This window comes from Macadamia integrifolia, chromosome 1, assembly GCF_013358625.1.
Source record: "Macadamia integrifolia cultivar HAES 741 chromosome 1, SCU_Mint_v3, whole genome shotgun sequence".
Classification (NCBI taxonomy): Eukaryota; Viridiplantae; Streptophyta; class Magnoliopsida; order Proteales; family Proteaceae; genus Macadamia; species Macadamia integrifolia.
In genome coordinates, this window is record NC_056557.1 from 35738216 (window position 1) to 35752291 (window position 14076).

Here is a 14076-nt window from a genome sequence, read left to right on the forward strand (position 1 = left end):
AAAAAAAAAAAAAAAAGACGTATCTAATGCATAAAACTCTCAAATGTGCGAGATTTAAGGGATGAAAATTACGATGTCTTACCTAGAGAATATTGAAAGATTGTTTCAACATACTTACCATTAGACCAAACACCCCCTTCAGAAAAATAAAATATACACTAAAAAATATCCTCATGTCAATAATAATAATTAACCAGGCCAAGTAGAAATAGACATAGTTAATTGAACTTTACATAATACATCACTAACAAATAATCAACTAAAGTTTACAGCCGCGCAGGCCTTCTTAGGCATGACTTGGCTTATCAACAAAGGCCTTTGCCATTTATAAGTTTAACCCTGATGTAATATGCTCACCCTATGTAAATTACCAAACACTTGGGCTGCGATCAAACTCATAATCAGATAGAATCAGCGTCCTCCAGAAAGCAAAGAATCAGCAATCGATGATGAAGTACTCATTGTACTCCCAAGGTAATAAGGAGACCACATAGAGATATCACCACAAGTACTCATTTCTAAAGGCAAAGAAATGCTCTTACTCAGAGATGAAAGCTCTGGTAGTGGAATCTCTCTATCCAAATAGCGCACAACTTGTCGCATATATGGCCTAGCAGTTGGAATGTACTGAGAGCAAAGCAATCCAAGTTTTAACACTAACTCCATTTCCTCCACTTCATAATTCATTTCTAACTTGGGATCCACAGTTTCAAGAATCTCTCCCCTACTCCAACTTGAGATCACCCACTCCACCAACACATGACACTCCTCTGATGCTCCTGCCTCTATAGGCCTCCTCCCACAAGCCACTTCTAGTAAAAATACCCCAAACGCGAACACATCAACACAAGGAATTGCTTTTCCAGTTCTAGAAAGCTCTGGTGCAAGATAACCAAACGTCCCAACCACATGGGTTGATTTAGGATCGCCTCCATGATCATATAATCTTGCAAGCCCAAAATCACCTAGTCTTCCATTTAGCTCTTTGTCTAACATCACATTACTAGACTTCACATCTCTGTGAACCACTACTTGCTCCCATTCTTCATGAAGATATAGTAAAGCCGATGCCACGCTTTTGATTATTTGAAATCTGTGATTCCAACTCAGTTTCGTCTTTGTTGTTGTGGATAGATGATCAAAGAGGAACTTGTCTAGACTCCCGTTGGGCATGAAATCATAGACTAGAAGGAGCTCACCTTTACGTCGGCAGTACCCCAAGAGCTTCACTATGCTCCGATGCTGCAGTTTACCGATGCTGATGATTTCAGCAATGAATTCCCTCATCCCTTGTCTTGAGTCATGTGATACTCTCTTCACTGCAACTTCTTCTTTTGAATTGGGTAACATACCTCTGTAGACCTTACCAAATCCACCTATACCAAGAAGCTCCTTCTCATTAAATCCTTTAGTTGCTATGTAGAGATCTTTGTATTTGAACCTGTGAGGTCCATATTCAAGTTCCCAATCTTCAAGAACTTCTGCGTACTTTATCCTTCTCCTTACAATAAATTGGATAATGAAGACCAACATTAACACTAAACTAGCACCAAACACAGGAAATCCAATTTTTAAAAATTTAGGCTTTTTTTTAGTCCCTCTTCGAGGAAGCTTAGGAAGTTGAGAGAGAGAGAGATCTTTTGCTTGCCCATTCATCCTAAAGCTCCACCCCAACACATACTGAGATACGTCTAAGGCAGAAGTTGATGATGAGAAGCCCACAAACATGGGATCTACCATGTACCGAGATAGATCAATTTTCAAAGACAAGAGTGAAATTGTTGGTTTAGGGACATTGATCGGAGCTAAAGTCACATTAAGTTGCTTCTCTATACCATCATATTCCACCCAGAGTTGCATAGGCTGACCACCAAAGAGGTTCAGGTCGATCCGCCTATTCTCTTGATCACTAAAATAAGATGCTGGAACAGCTTCAACAGATTTCAAGTCATTAATATCAATACCAACATGGTTACCATTGATATCATTAAACTCCTCGTTTTGGAGAGTATCCAATTCGACTCCAATTAAATGGTTGGATGGTTTGCCGATGGTAGCCATGTTGAAGAGCCCAAGAAAACTGCTTGGCAAAGCACCAGGGAACTCTTTAGCGGGTGAGATCACCAACGCAATTCCAGGGCCTCCTACTGTTGTTAACTCGGAGAACATGGCAAATACAAAAGTAGTGGAGAAGGAGAGAGCATTACCTCTGGATGAATTCATGAAGTGAAGTGGTTGGGGGTAGAAGGCATGACCCACCTGTGCCCATGTGGTGCTTACCAAAAGTAGGAGGCCACTCTCTGTAATCTGAGCTATGCCGTCCAGGCTCATGTTAACTCCTCGAAAACCATTGTATGTGAAACCAACATCTTCTTCTTGTTGTGATGCTAAAGATCTGCTAAGGAGAAGAGACAACATAACCCACTTGAAAAACATTGTTTGCCACTTTATTTTTCCTTATTCTCCTGAGATTTAGAAATGAACTTCTCACTCTCCTATAAGGTTTTGTAAAGGAGGACTCAACCTTTCTGTCTACATCTTAGTTTGATTGTTTTGTTAGGAACTTCTAACCAAGAAATCCAACCAAAAAAAAGGATGAATAGAAGTTAATTGTTTTGTCTAACCTTAAGACCAATTAGGTTAACCAAAAAGGTTTTTGTGGGAGAACATGGGCCCATGGAAAAAAACTTGACTACGATCTGAATTGCAGGCAAGTAAGTTACAACGCCTGGTACCAGTCAGGAAATAAAATCTTAAATGAATATTTTCAAACCTACCCCAAAATTCTATTTCTTTGGCAGTAACAGCGGAATGTTAGTGATTTGTCATTTTTTTTTCTTTTATTATAGGTAGGGCCCCAAGTCTGACAGTGATTTATGACCTAAAATGTGAAACTGTATATGGGATGAAGGCTCTTCTATAATGTGCTGCATTGTGTAACCTAAATCCAAATCCAAGGGCAGGAGTCCTTAGACATGCAGTTCAAGGTGTTCCCAATCCTTGATTTGTGTTACAAGATGTGTCCCATGATAAAGGATCCCCATTCCTGTATTTGAGGCTTGGTGCGTCACCTTCCCTCATTTACTAGTGTGTGAAAATGAAATCTGATCAATAGACCATCAACCAATTGAGCCACCATAACCTGCCCTAAAATTAACTTATTACATGAATATATGCCAACTAAACAATCCAATGGTTCAAACTGATCAACTTGGAGAACTGGCCGCCACAAAGACTACATGGTAGTTTATTTTTTCGTGGAAATAAAATTATTCATTAAATCAGTGGAGCTCATTGTTATGGAATTACTAGACCCCTAGAGGATGACGTCTTACTAACTAAGGTGTCTGTTAATAAATTACACTTAATAGGTACAAATTAAAAATTACATCTCAAAAAATATGAAAAAATATCCTCTTTGTCCACATCAAAGCCCCCACGACTTTATCTCCCTCGATCATGGTGGATGACTTGCGAAATAGGTTCCCATTAGGATGCCTTCTTGACGAAGTCTTAGACTGTGAAAGGTCGTAGCTTTCGCGACCAAATTTCTTGTTGGAGTGCTTTTTTCACTTTCTGGATGATAGTGGATCGGTTAAGCCAGAAAAAAAAAATTTTTTTGATAGATAGTAAATGGGGTCTGGTAGGGATATGGGTAACCAGACACGTATGTAACACGTGGGTTGTGCATGTTGACCTTTTGCTTTATGGATGGAATTGCACGCCAAGATGCAAACTTTTATCTTGGAAGGACCTGCATTCACTGCATTCTGGTGTAGGGTTATGTGGAATCTGTGGGGGAGTTTTTTTTTTTTTTTTTTTGGGTTAAAAGCTAAGTGGAAGACTTAGATTCAAGTGAAGAGGTGATGACAGAAAACTTATAATGATAATTTAATTATGAAAGGACTAATGGACTCTATGGTCGTCGATGAGGATACCAATGGGTCTTTTGTGGTGCATACATATGTAAGAAATGCAATCTTAAAATGATGCAGAAGATAATAAAAAAATAAGAATAGATATTATACACAGATTTATAAAGTTTGATAAGATTATCTACATCTTCGGTGAGATGAAATCCTACTTCATTATCTTGGAGAATAGGGTTACATTGCTCGTCCTTCACATCTCTCAATATTGCTTGCATTACAAAAAAAAGAAACTCTCGCTATAAATATATGGTGAAAAATCTCAATCCGAAAAATACACAACTACTCTTAAATAAAAAATTCGAGCGGGGGACCTCCTACCCCTCTTACAACCCCCACGACTCACTAACCGACTAGTGGGACCGTCGTCCTGGATTAAACTGTGACAAAATACAAAACATCGTACACCAACAACATGATCATATCAAGGTTGTGATACCACTCAAGAATGCTACTTGTCTAGCATCCGTTTTTCACACTCCGACATTGTTCTAGGTTTTCAAGACTGTGAAAAGATGTTTCTACTTTTTGAATAGAAGGTTGTGTTTGAACGTGGGAACATAAAATGGTAATGTTTCTCCCATAAAAAAAATATATTTTAAAGTGAATTTCTTTCATATCTTCATATTGAATATCTTCCAAATGTGAGTATCCCATTCTTTTCAAAGTGATCAACATGTATATATATATATATATATATATATGTCAAGATGTGATCCTTAATGCCTAAAGACATCTTACCATTCTTTGTAAATATTCAATGTGACAGTCATATTTTTCTAGAATTTCCCAAAATTCTCATTCTAAAAATGATTCCAAGCCTTTGTGCAAGCATACATCAAACCTCATAAAATAGATGCAAATGTTCAATTTTGGTAGAGAAGTTTGTTTTCCTACAACACACTCGATGGCCCATCAAGATTGAGCTCGGGGCAGCCTTTGTTCTGTACATAAGTGTTGGCCAGACCATGGTTTCCTTGTTGTAGCTATGAGTTCCTTCAGCGACTCAGGACTTGCTAATTCGGGCAACTTCAATGGGTGATTAGGCATATATTGACTTACATTGCTTGAGGAAGAAAAAAAACCTTGCACTCTGGGCTGTGTTAATAGGGGAAGTTTATAAAATCTATCTCAAGTCATGCATTACGAACCTGAATCTAGAAAACATAGAAAAGTCTAGAAATAAGAAAATACCCAAATTATGGTTGGACCCTATTATGGTAAAAAGTACTCACCAATAATAACATGCCATGTGGATTTAGCGGAATGAAACAAATCCAATCCAAACGGGCCTTGGAACGAAATAGGTCGATTGAGAAGAGTCTGGCCGAGCTACATCCAATCTATGGGCCAAGTATAGCACGATTGACCCATGTTAATGATTGGTGGACTAGTTGTTGAGTGGCTGAACGGAGCCTACACATGAAGGTCACTACGTGGGACCAATTGAGCCGTATTTGAGCTATAGTTGGGGCTCAAGGCAGGGCAACATCCGAGCGGTCGGACTATGACCACATTCATAGGCCTGGCACAAAAAAGAGTGTCTAGCCATCAGGTGCTTGGCAAGGGTGGCTTGGCAGTCGAGCTCCCAAATCAATGGTGCTCGGCCCTCGACATTTGTGGTATTCCTCGACAGAACACGTTCGCTGTGAGGAAACTCATTCCTAATCCAATATGTAATTTTCAAGCAAAGATCGGTCCTATCCTAATCAGGAAAAGACACCTAGAAGGATTCCAAATCTTCCCTAGAAGAAACGAGATCTCCAAGTACACGTAGGATATGAGGAGCTCTTATAACTAAGGTGTCTCCCAAATACACTCTCCAAGTATAGCTCTTATTATATTCGGACCCTTATCAACACTAGGAGACTTGCCTAATTGGGACTCTTTGTCGTCAATCCACAACTTTAAATACCCAAGTAAGCCCTCCATTCATAGAGAATAGTGTGCAGAATTACATTAAGGAAGGAGAAGTGTTCGCGAATCAAATTGTTTGCTTCAATGGACAAGGAACCCATTCACCCTTGATGGTGGACAACCAAATGACAGATGGATTGTAGATCAGAATTGGGAGATGGGTTAGGTGTGGACTCTAGGTCGGGTGATGAGTCTTGATCAAAGGATAAGAGGTTGGAGCAAGACCTGCAAGAAATAGTGAGTCTGAAGTGGGTTAAAAAAAAAGGTTCAAATGAAGAAGAAAAAAATGAAAAACGTATTAAAAAAATTTTTTTTTTCAACAGACATAGAATTCACATGTAAAACGTATGCAAATCTAGTTCGTAAAAGATCTATTCAAAGTCATTACTAGTTATTTACCAGGGAAAAACAAATCATTACTAGTTGAGGTTAAAGAGTTCTATATAAGACTCTCAAACCAAGCTTAACAAAACCAACCCACAAATTATAAAAAGATTCAATTATTTAAACTAAACAATATATGGACCACTAATAAATAAAAGAGAACATATTATTAAAAGGATAATTCTTGGACCTTGGGCCTTCTGGATTTGTCTTGGTCCATGTGATCAAGAAAGGTCCTACCTTGCAAGTCTGAATCATATAAATCGAAGACCATTCCAAATTGGACCACAGTTGGAATTCATATTGACATTGAAACTAATAATCCAATAAATTCAACGTTCTACATAGGGTAGAGATTCTGCAATGGATGAAGACCGAGTCAGGCCACCATGATGAACCTCACAAGGTTATCATGTGGACGATAGATGCATCCATTCTAACGTAAATAGAGAGGACATGGTATGAAATTTATTTATTTTCTTGGGTTAAATTGGACACGGTATGGATTAATCATGTGTCAAATTTTAGAGTCTAATTCAATCAAGGGAAAAAGAATGTTGCACGGTTGTGTGTCCCTATAGCAACGCGGAGCCAATGCTAACCACACATGGGCATCAACAGGGGTAGGCTCTTAGTATTTCATACGATGTGGGGCTGTCATTTAGCCCCGGCCTTTTGTGTCTACACATGGGTGCTACATCAGGCATGGATATTTTTTGGTAAGGTCTTGTCTCCTTCAATGAAAGATGGGAAGTCCATTAAGTTATGGGAGGACAAGTGGATTGGTGAATCCTCCTTGGCTGACCTTTGTAATATTCATGGTGAAATTGTTTCTAGCTCCGAATTGAAGGTGGCCAACTTGATTGGAGATAGGGAATGGGTGATTCTAGATATTCAATCTATTGATTTAAGAAGAGGGTTTGAGATGGTAAGGAGGATTCTCATTCCACAATATGAGGTAGATGATAAGTGTTATTGGGGAGGAACCACTTCAGGATGTTTTACAACCCTTTCTGTGACTCCCCAAAACCCAACCTAGGGTTTTTGGATATAAACGGTCCATAGGATTTGTAAGTTCTAGACTATAATGAATCAGAGTAGCACGATAATGAATCAGAGTAGCATCCAACAAACATAAGTGTAAGCAGGAGTTAACTAAACTAATATATTATTAAAATTCAAAGTTTAACTATCTAATTCAAATTTCAAACTTAAAGTAAAGATGAATTAAAGTATGTCTTCAAAGCCTAACTCAAAGTCTACATCATCTAAAAATAAAAATCATTTTTTCCCTAAAATGATGCTTTTATTAAGAAGAAATTAAAGAGCAACAAGGAAAAACCAAAAGAACAAAGCAGAAACCTCTAGGCCAACTTGCAAACTCCACCTTCGACATGGCCATCAGCAGAGAGAGCAAGAGAGCAAAAATAAAAATCATTGTCTTCTTCAAATCCATAAGCAATGTCTTCCTATTGATCAATTATATGTTCAACATTCATGTCATTTCCATAATAGTCCTCACCACCGTCATCTGCAAGTTATGATGGTAAGTCTCTGAAAAGAAACTTAGTGAATAGAACCACAACGCTAAACATGTTTGAAATCATGCTCATATAACCAATATTAGGAAAGAAATATATAGTATAATATAAAGATTTTTAAGAAACAAAAGAACAAGCATACTACACATATTTACATTACTACATTTATACCGCCGCATAAGTACATATGATGACTCAAAAGAAACTAAACAGCGAATTCACAATATCATCAATGAATGACCAATGCATCACAATATCACATTGCCTCCACTTAACATATAGAAACTCATAGAAGCTAGCTAGTATCCAACCTTCCGATGACCAAGTCATACCTCCCGAAGGTCAAGTAATGATTGGTAGATCCTGGCGAAGGTATGTTGCATCATCTTGTAATTCACAGTTTCATTAAGGAAAAATCCGATAAATCAATCATCACCTCAACATTATAACGCCAATGTTGATCAGGCGAGACAAATAACAATAAAGTCATCCAAGAACGAAAATATATATAAATACAAAAAAGATCGAAATTCAAGTGTGATCAATACTATCATTCCACCTTATTAGTATCTATATAAATATGAAATTAATTTCAGTTTCAGTTTTTGTAAAAGTCATCAAAACAACAACTATAAATAACAAATCAATGATTAAGGAAGCCTCACATCCCTCTTCTATCAAGGCTGGTAATGTAAATCATCATTATCACAACAAACAACCATCTCAGCTCATATATCAAAACAATAAATTTATATAAGCTTTTTCAAAACATATGCACAGACAAAAGCTCATGTGATATAAGAATCATGTAATGCACATAGTAAACTACTTTATGAAATCATAATTATAACTTAACACATAATATTATAAACTAATATTATGTAATCAATGCTCCATTTTAAAAGTTGTACAATGTACATATAATGCAAATCATGGGACAAAATTCAATTTGTCTCTTCATTCTCTCATGTACATAACATTAGGTTTGCAAACATATTTTTAATGATAAAACTTCAAGAAATCCAAGGTTTAGAATAGATTTAGTGTTCATGAAATTCTCTCTGTTGGATAACACTATAAAAATAAGTAAGTTAGGGTAGAGATTTCACTCACCTTGATGTTGTTCCTAAAATTCTGCCTCAACTTATTATGTCTAATGATATAGAAGAATAGGAAATAAATACCTCTGAAATTTTAAATAAGTTGAAATTAGATTCTATTTAAATCTAACTCAAGTCTCATACGAAGATCACATCAAAAACCCTTCTTAGGTTAGGTATCAATCCCCCTAAAAAAGGGTCTTCAGACTGTAACAAATTCTGACCAACGAATTTGAAAAATTCATGAACTCACTTTTCTGAACTCAAACTACTTCCAACTTTTTCAAAGATTTATAAGGCTCATGAAAGTTTCTATGGTAAAAAAAAATCAGATTAAAACTTGAAATCTATATTCCTCTGTCACTACCCCCATTCTCGGTTACAGAAAACTTTCTTGACAGTAACCTATCTGAGTACAGGAATTTATCAGTGTATTAAATCAACTCTGAATTTAATAAAAGTTTTAGTCCATTACGTAAACACATGCATATACTTCCAGTAATTATTTTATATCATAAAAAAATACTTAAAATTTTTCAATACTATGAAAAATCTCGAATTACTGTTCTGTTCGATCTAGAAAATATTGTTAGCATATCGAAATCTTATTTACTCTCTCCTTAAATCCATAATCCAAATCCCAAACCTTGAAATCATGATTAATCCCCTAAGTTGAATATAAGAAAGTAATTAAATCATGCTAAGAACTCTTACCTTGAAAATCGTTCGAAATCTTGATTTTTTTCTCTTTTCCTTCTTCTCCCTTCTCCTCTTTTTTCTCCACAATACCTTTTCTTTTCCCTTTTGATTTTTCATAAATATAGGGTGAGCGGCAATAGAGCCACGCTATTGGTTTCTATTTTCCCTCCCCAAATTATCTCCAACTCTATCTCTACCATTCCTACTTCATCTCCAACTCTCTCTCTTCCTCTATTCTAGTCATAATTGATCTCCAACTCTTTTTCTCACTTATCATACCTTATTTTACTTACTTTATGCTCAAGCCTATCCAAATTTCAAAAGAAAAGTCCCAAATTTATTAGGGAAGCATTCATTTATTAATTATTAATTAGTAATAATTAATTAATTAGGGTTGTTAGTTAATTAGGCCTTATCCACTTGTTATCTAATTATCCATGTGGATAATAAGTTAATATGCATATATATATATATATATATTCTCAAGTAAGTAAGTCAATATTAGGGTTGACATTAAAATCATATAATTAAAAGAAAAGTCAAATTATGGTCCTGTGGCAAAATGATAAATTAGGGTTCAAAGGCAAAATGGTAATTTCCATGGCAAATACACTAAAGCTATTCTATAGTGTAGTTACATTTAATGGATGTGGTTTAGCACTTGCCAAGGATTGATGCACCCTCATGGTCTGGTATCCCCACTTTAAATCACCCTGACACTACAATGATCAAAAGATAAAAATACCCCTAGTCAAATTTCAGGGTATTACACTTTCAGTGTGGAATGAAATTCGAAAGCGTAATCCCAAGGTGCCATGGTTCTCAGTAGTTTGGGCTAAGAGTTTACAGTCGAGGCAGTCTACTTTTGGGTGGAGATTTATACATAGGAGATTGTCACTAAATGAGGCAATTAGAAGGAAAAGTATTCCTATTGTTTCTAGATGTGAGCTTTGTGAATCATGTAATGAGTCAATTAATCATATTTTTGTGGAATGTGACTACTCGAAGGATATTTGGCAGCGAACTCTTGACTTATTTAGTGTCTCTTGGCCTGTGGTGAATGATTTGGACCAAGTTTGGCAATGGTGGATATGCAAGAAGAGAAATATAGGGATGAAAGAAGTATGGACAACGACTTTTCTTATTACAGCTGATAACATATGGCGAGAACATAATGGAAGGTGTCATGAAGGGGTGGTGTTGTCCAAGGGCCATCTTTTTGAACGAGTTAAAGCTGAGATAAGGGAATCTAGTAGTAATTATGAGGTTCATGTTAAAAGCCAGGCAGACTTATTAATCAGTCACTGAAAACTTTGGCGTCATGTGTTGGAAGAATCTTAGAAGTGCACTGGTGTAAGCCTTGCAGGGGGTGGATGAAGTTAAACATTGATGGCTTTTAATGGGGAATCTAGGGCGTGCAAGGGCAGAAGGTATTTTACGAGACGACACAGGATGATCCATGGGCACTTTTAGTATTTTTCTTGGGATCCATACCAATTATTACTATGTTGAGTTCCAGGAGTTTATTAAAGGCATTAAAATGGCAATCTGACCCAAAACTCCCTATGGATTGAAACAGATTCACCAGCGGTGGTGATCATGATTTAGGAAAATATGGTGTCGTGGTATGTTATGCAGGAATGGATGGCTTTACAGATATATCTTAGCCCAAGGAGATGGAAGATAACAAATTGTTATAGAGAGGCAAATCCAATTGCGAACTATCTAGTTAAGGAGGCTGCTAAGACTAGAATGACATGCTTTAACTCCATGTTCCCTACTCGTATTAGAAAGGAAATTGAACATGATGCTATAGGTAGACCCAGATATAGATTTAACTAGTTCTATCTCCTCTATTGATGGCAATGCCGAAGGTGGAGAAGTGGGATTAGTGGTCGATCTCTGCAATCTATGTGGGGATTTCCTTGCTATGGCTTGATGTAATATCCATTTTTTTAAATTTAATAAAGTCTGAGAATTTCTAGCAAAAAAAAAAGACTAGGTGACCTCAAGTTGGAGTAGGGGATCCATACTTGAAACTGTCGATCCTAAATTGGGAATGAATTATAAAGTGGAGGAAATGGAGTTGGTGTTAAAACTTGGTTTACTCTGCTCTCATTCTAGTCTAAATGCATGGCCACACATGTGACAAGTGTCACGTTATTTGGAGGGAGAGGTTCCTCTACCGGAGTTATCTTTTTACCAAAGCATAGCCACTAATAACTCCACTTTTGTGCCTTTAGAAAGTTCTACTGATGACTGTGTTTGGGGTCCTTATCTTCATTAGAGTGGCCTGACTCGATCATCATTCATTGCTGAAGCTTCTGTACTCTCCCTAAGACGTTACTGGTTTGAATGTGATCCAAAGTGTGGTCCAATTTGGAATGGGCCTTTCTTGGTCACAGGGACCAAGCCAAACCTCACCCATCATGCCTAAGGGCTAAGCAGTACAATTGTAAGCATTATTCCTTTTAATAATTTCTCTTCGTTTTTAATAGTGGTCTTTTTGTTTGTTAGATATTTCTTAGTGGTCCATAATCCATATATTGTATTTTGGATCCCCATTTCTTCTTTTGATTGTATCATCAATTTGGATTTGTCTTATTTCTTACCTCTCCCCGTTTTCTTGTTCCCCCCGTTTTCCTTGCTTGTTTCTTCCCCCCCTCCCCCTCCCCCTCCCCCACTTTGTTTCCTGGCTCGTTCCTTTCCTAAGGTTGACTTGTTTTGTCTCACACCAATTGAGCTGGCTTCTGATGGATAAGGCATTTTCCCTTGTTTAGCCAGTTTAGATTTTGTCTCTTGTATCTGTTTTTCATTTGTTTTAACATAATTTTCATTCAATAATAAATAAATTAATTAATTAATTATTAAATCCTTTTATAATTTGTGGGTCATTTGGTTTTGTTAAGATTGGTTTGGGAGTCATATATAGAAATTTGTTTCTGGTAAACAAATAGAACTCTGTTTGCATTGACTAGTAATGACTTGGAAAAGATCTTCCATGAAATAGGTTTACTTACACTTTACATGTGAATACTTGTCTATTGTGAGAAAAAAAATGGATGTTGACCATAATTTAAGATACTGGAATCAGTTTTGGGATCAGACACACTGATTTCGATCCGATCATGGTTCAGATTGGCCTAGATTGGATAGAAATACCCTTGGTCTTCATTAATTTACCTTATTACGACCTTTCGTTTGTACCGATCCAGTGATACGACATCCGAAAAGAATTGAGATCGGACAAGGCCAATACTGATCTAATTCGACAGATTCAGGTTGATCCGCTCTGATTCCTTTTTTTTTGCTAAGAATTTGCAAATGAATATATTAACAAATGTCAAAATTATAATACAAAATTATTAACATTGGCTTTGCCAGGATGATAGTGAATTGTACAATCAGAATCATGAATCAGTTCTAGCCATCTCCTTTACCTCATGTCCAGCTATTTTTGGGTGAAAAGATACTTCAGACTTTTGTGGTCACTATATATTTCACTCTTTTCTCCACATAAGCAGTGACGTCAAATTTTCAATCCAAACATGACTGCTGCCAACTCTAGGTTAGGTGTGGGATAGTTTTTATAGCAATCCTTTAGTTGTTTAGAAGCATAGGTAATCACCTTCTCATTCTACATTTGTACACAACTTAAGCCTTACCTTGACGCATCACTATACACCACCATTCTTAAAGTGCAATCAGGAATGGTAAGCATTGGAGCTGACACTAGCCTGTCCTTAAACTCATGAACACTTCTTTCACAATCTTCAGTCCACTCAAATTTAACTCTTTTCTGAGTCAACCAAATCATTGAAGCAGAGATCTGAGCAAAATTTTCAATGAATCTTCTATGGTATCTTACTAGTCCCAAGAAACTATGGATTTCACTGATATTTTTGGTGACTCCAATTCCAATATTGTTGTCACACCCCGTTCACACAGAATCGGACCGGTGACAGGGTTAACTCCGATTAACCCAAACATGCCAGGATCATCTGATACAGTATCCAACCACAGCATACAAACAACTAAGAAAATGTTCAACAGTTCAGCGGAAGACTTAATTTACCTGTAAATATCCCCATTATACTTGATACCCAAATTGTAGTACATAGTTAAATACATGTGGGCCCGTAGGCATGATATTTACACAAAAAGAATACAATTTACATATCAAGTACACAAAAGGGATCATCAAAAGAAAAATCAAAGAGTAAAGCTTAGCTCGGTGTCAAAACTGCGGTCCCGCAGCACAGCCCTCGCACGAGCAATCCGTGCCGTGCTCTAATTCCTCGGGGACCCACCAATCCTCTTCAGAGAATTCAACTGTGGGGCCCCGCCCTTGCTCTTCAGGTTGATGACCTGCAAAATCCTCTAAAAGGGGTGCACACGTGGGATGAGCTCACTAGCTCAGTAAGTGAAAAGAAGGACCACACAGCAGTCCACACAACAATCACAACCGTATGCACTATATGCTATGCAATTCATTTTTAATCACAT

At 37.0% G+C, this 14076-nt stretch overlaps 1 protein-coding gene across 1 annotated transcript; it reads right to left on the reverse strand.

Moving 5' to 3' along the window:
• Window positions 1-141: 141 nt before the first annotated feature.
• LOC122076791 (L-type lectin-domain containing receptor kinase IV.2-like) lies at window positions 142-2557 on the reverse strand. The gene has a single exon (XM_042642347.1). The coding sequence runs from the start codon at window positions 2434-2436 to the stop codon at window positions 412-414; it is 2025 nt and encodes a 674-aa protein (XP_042498281.1). The 5' UTR covers window positions 2437-2557; the 3' UTR covers window positions 142-411.
• Between the last annotated feature and the right edge of the window lie 11519 nt (window positions 2558-14076).

What these genes read in the sequence shown, in the direction of transcription:
- LOC122076791 (XM_042642347.1), bottom strand. Translation starts at nt 2,436, where the DNA reads ATGTTTTTCAAGTGGGTTATGTTGTCTCTTCTCCTTAGCAGATCTTTA.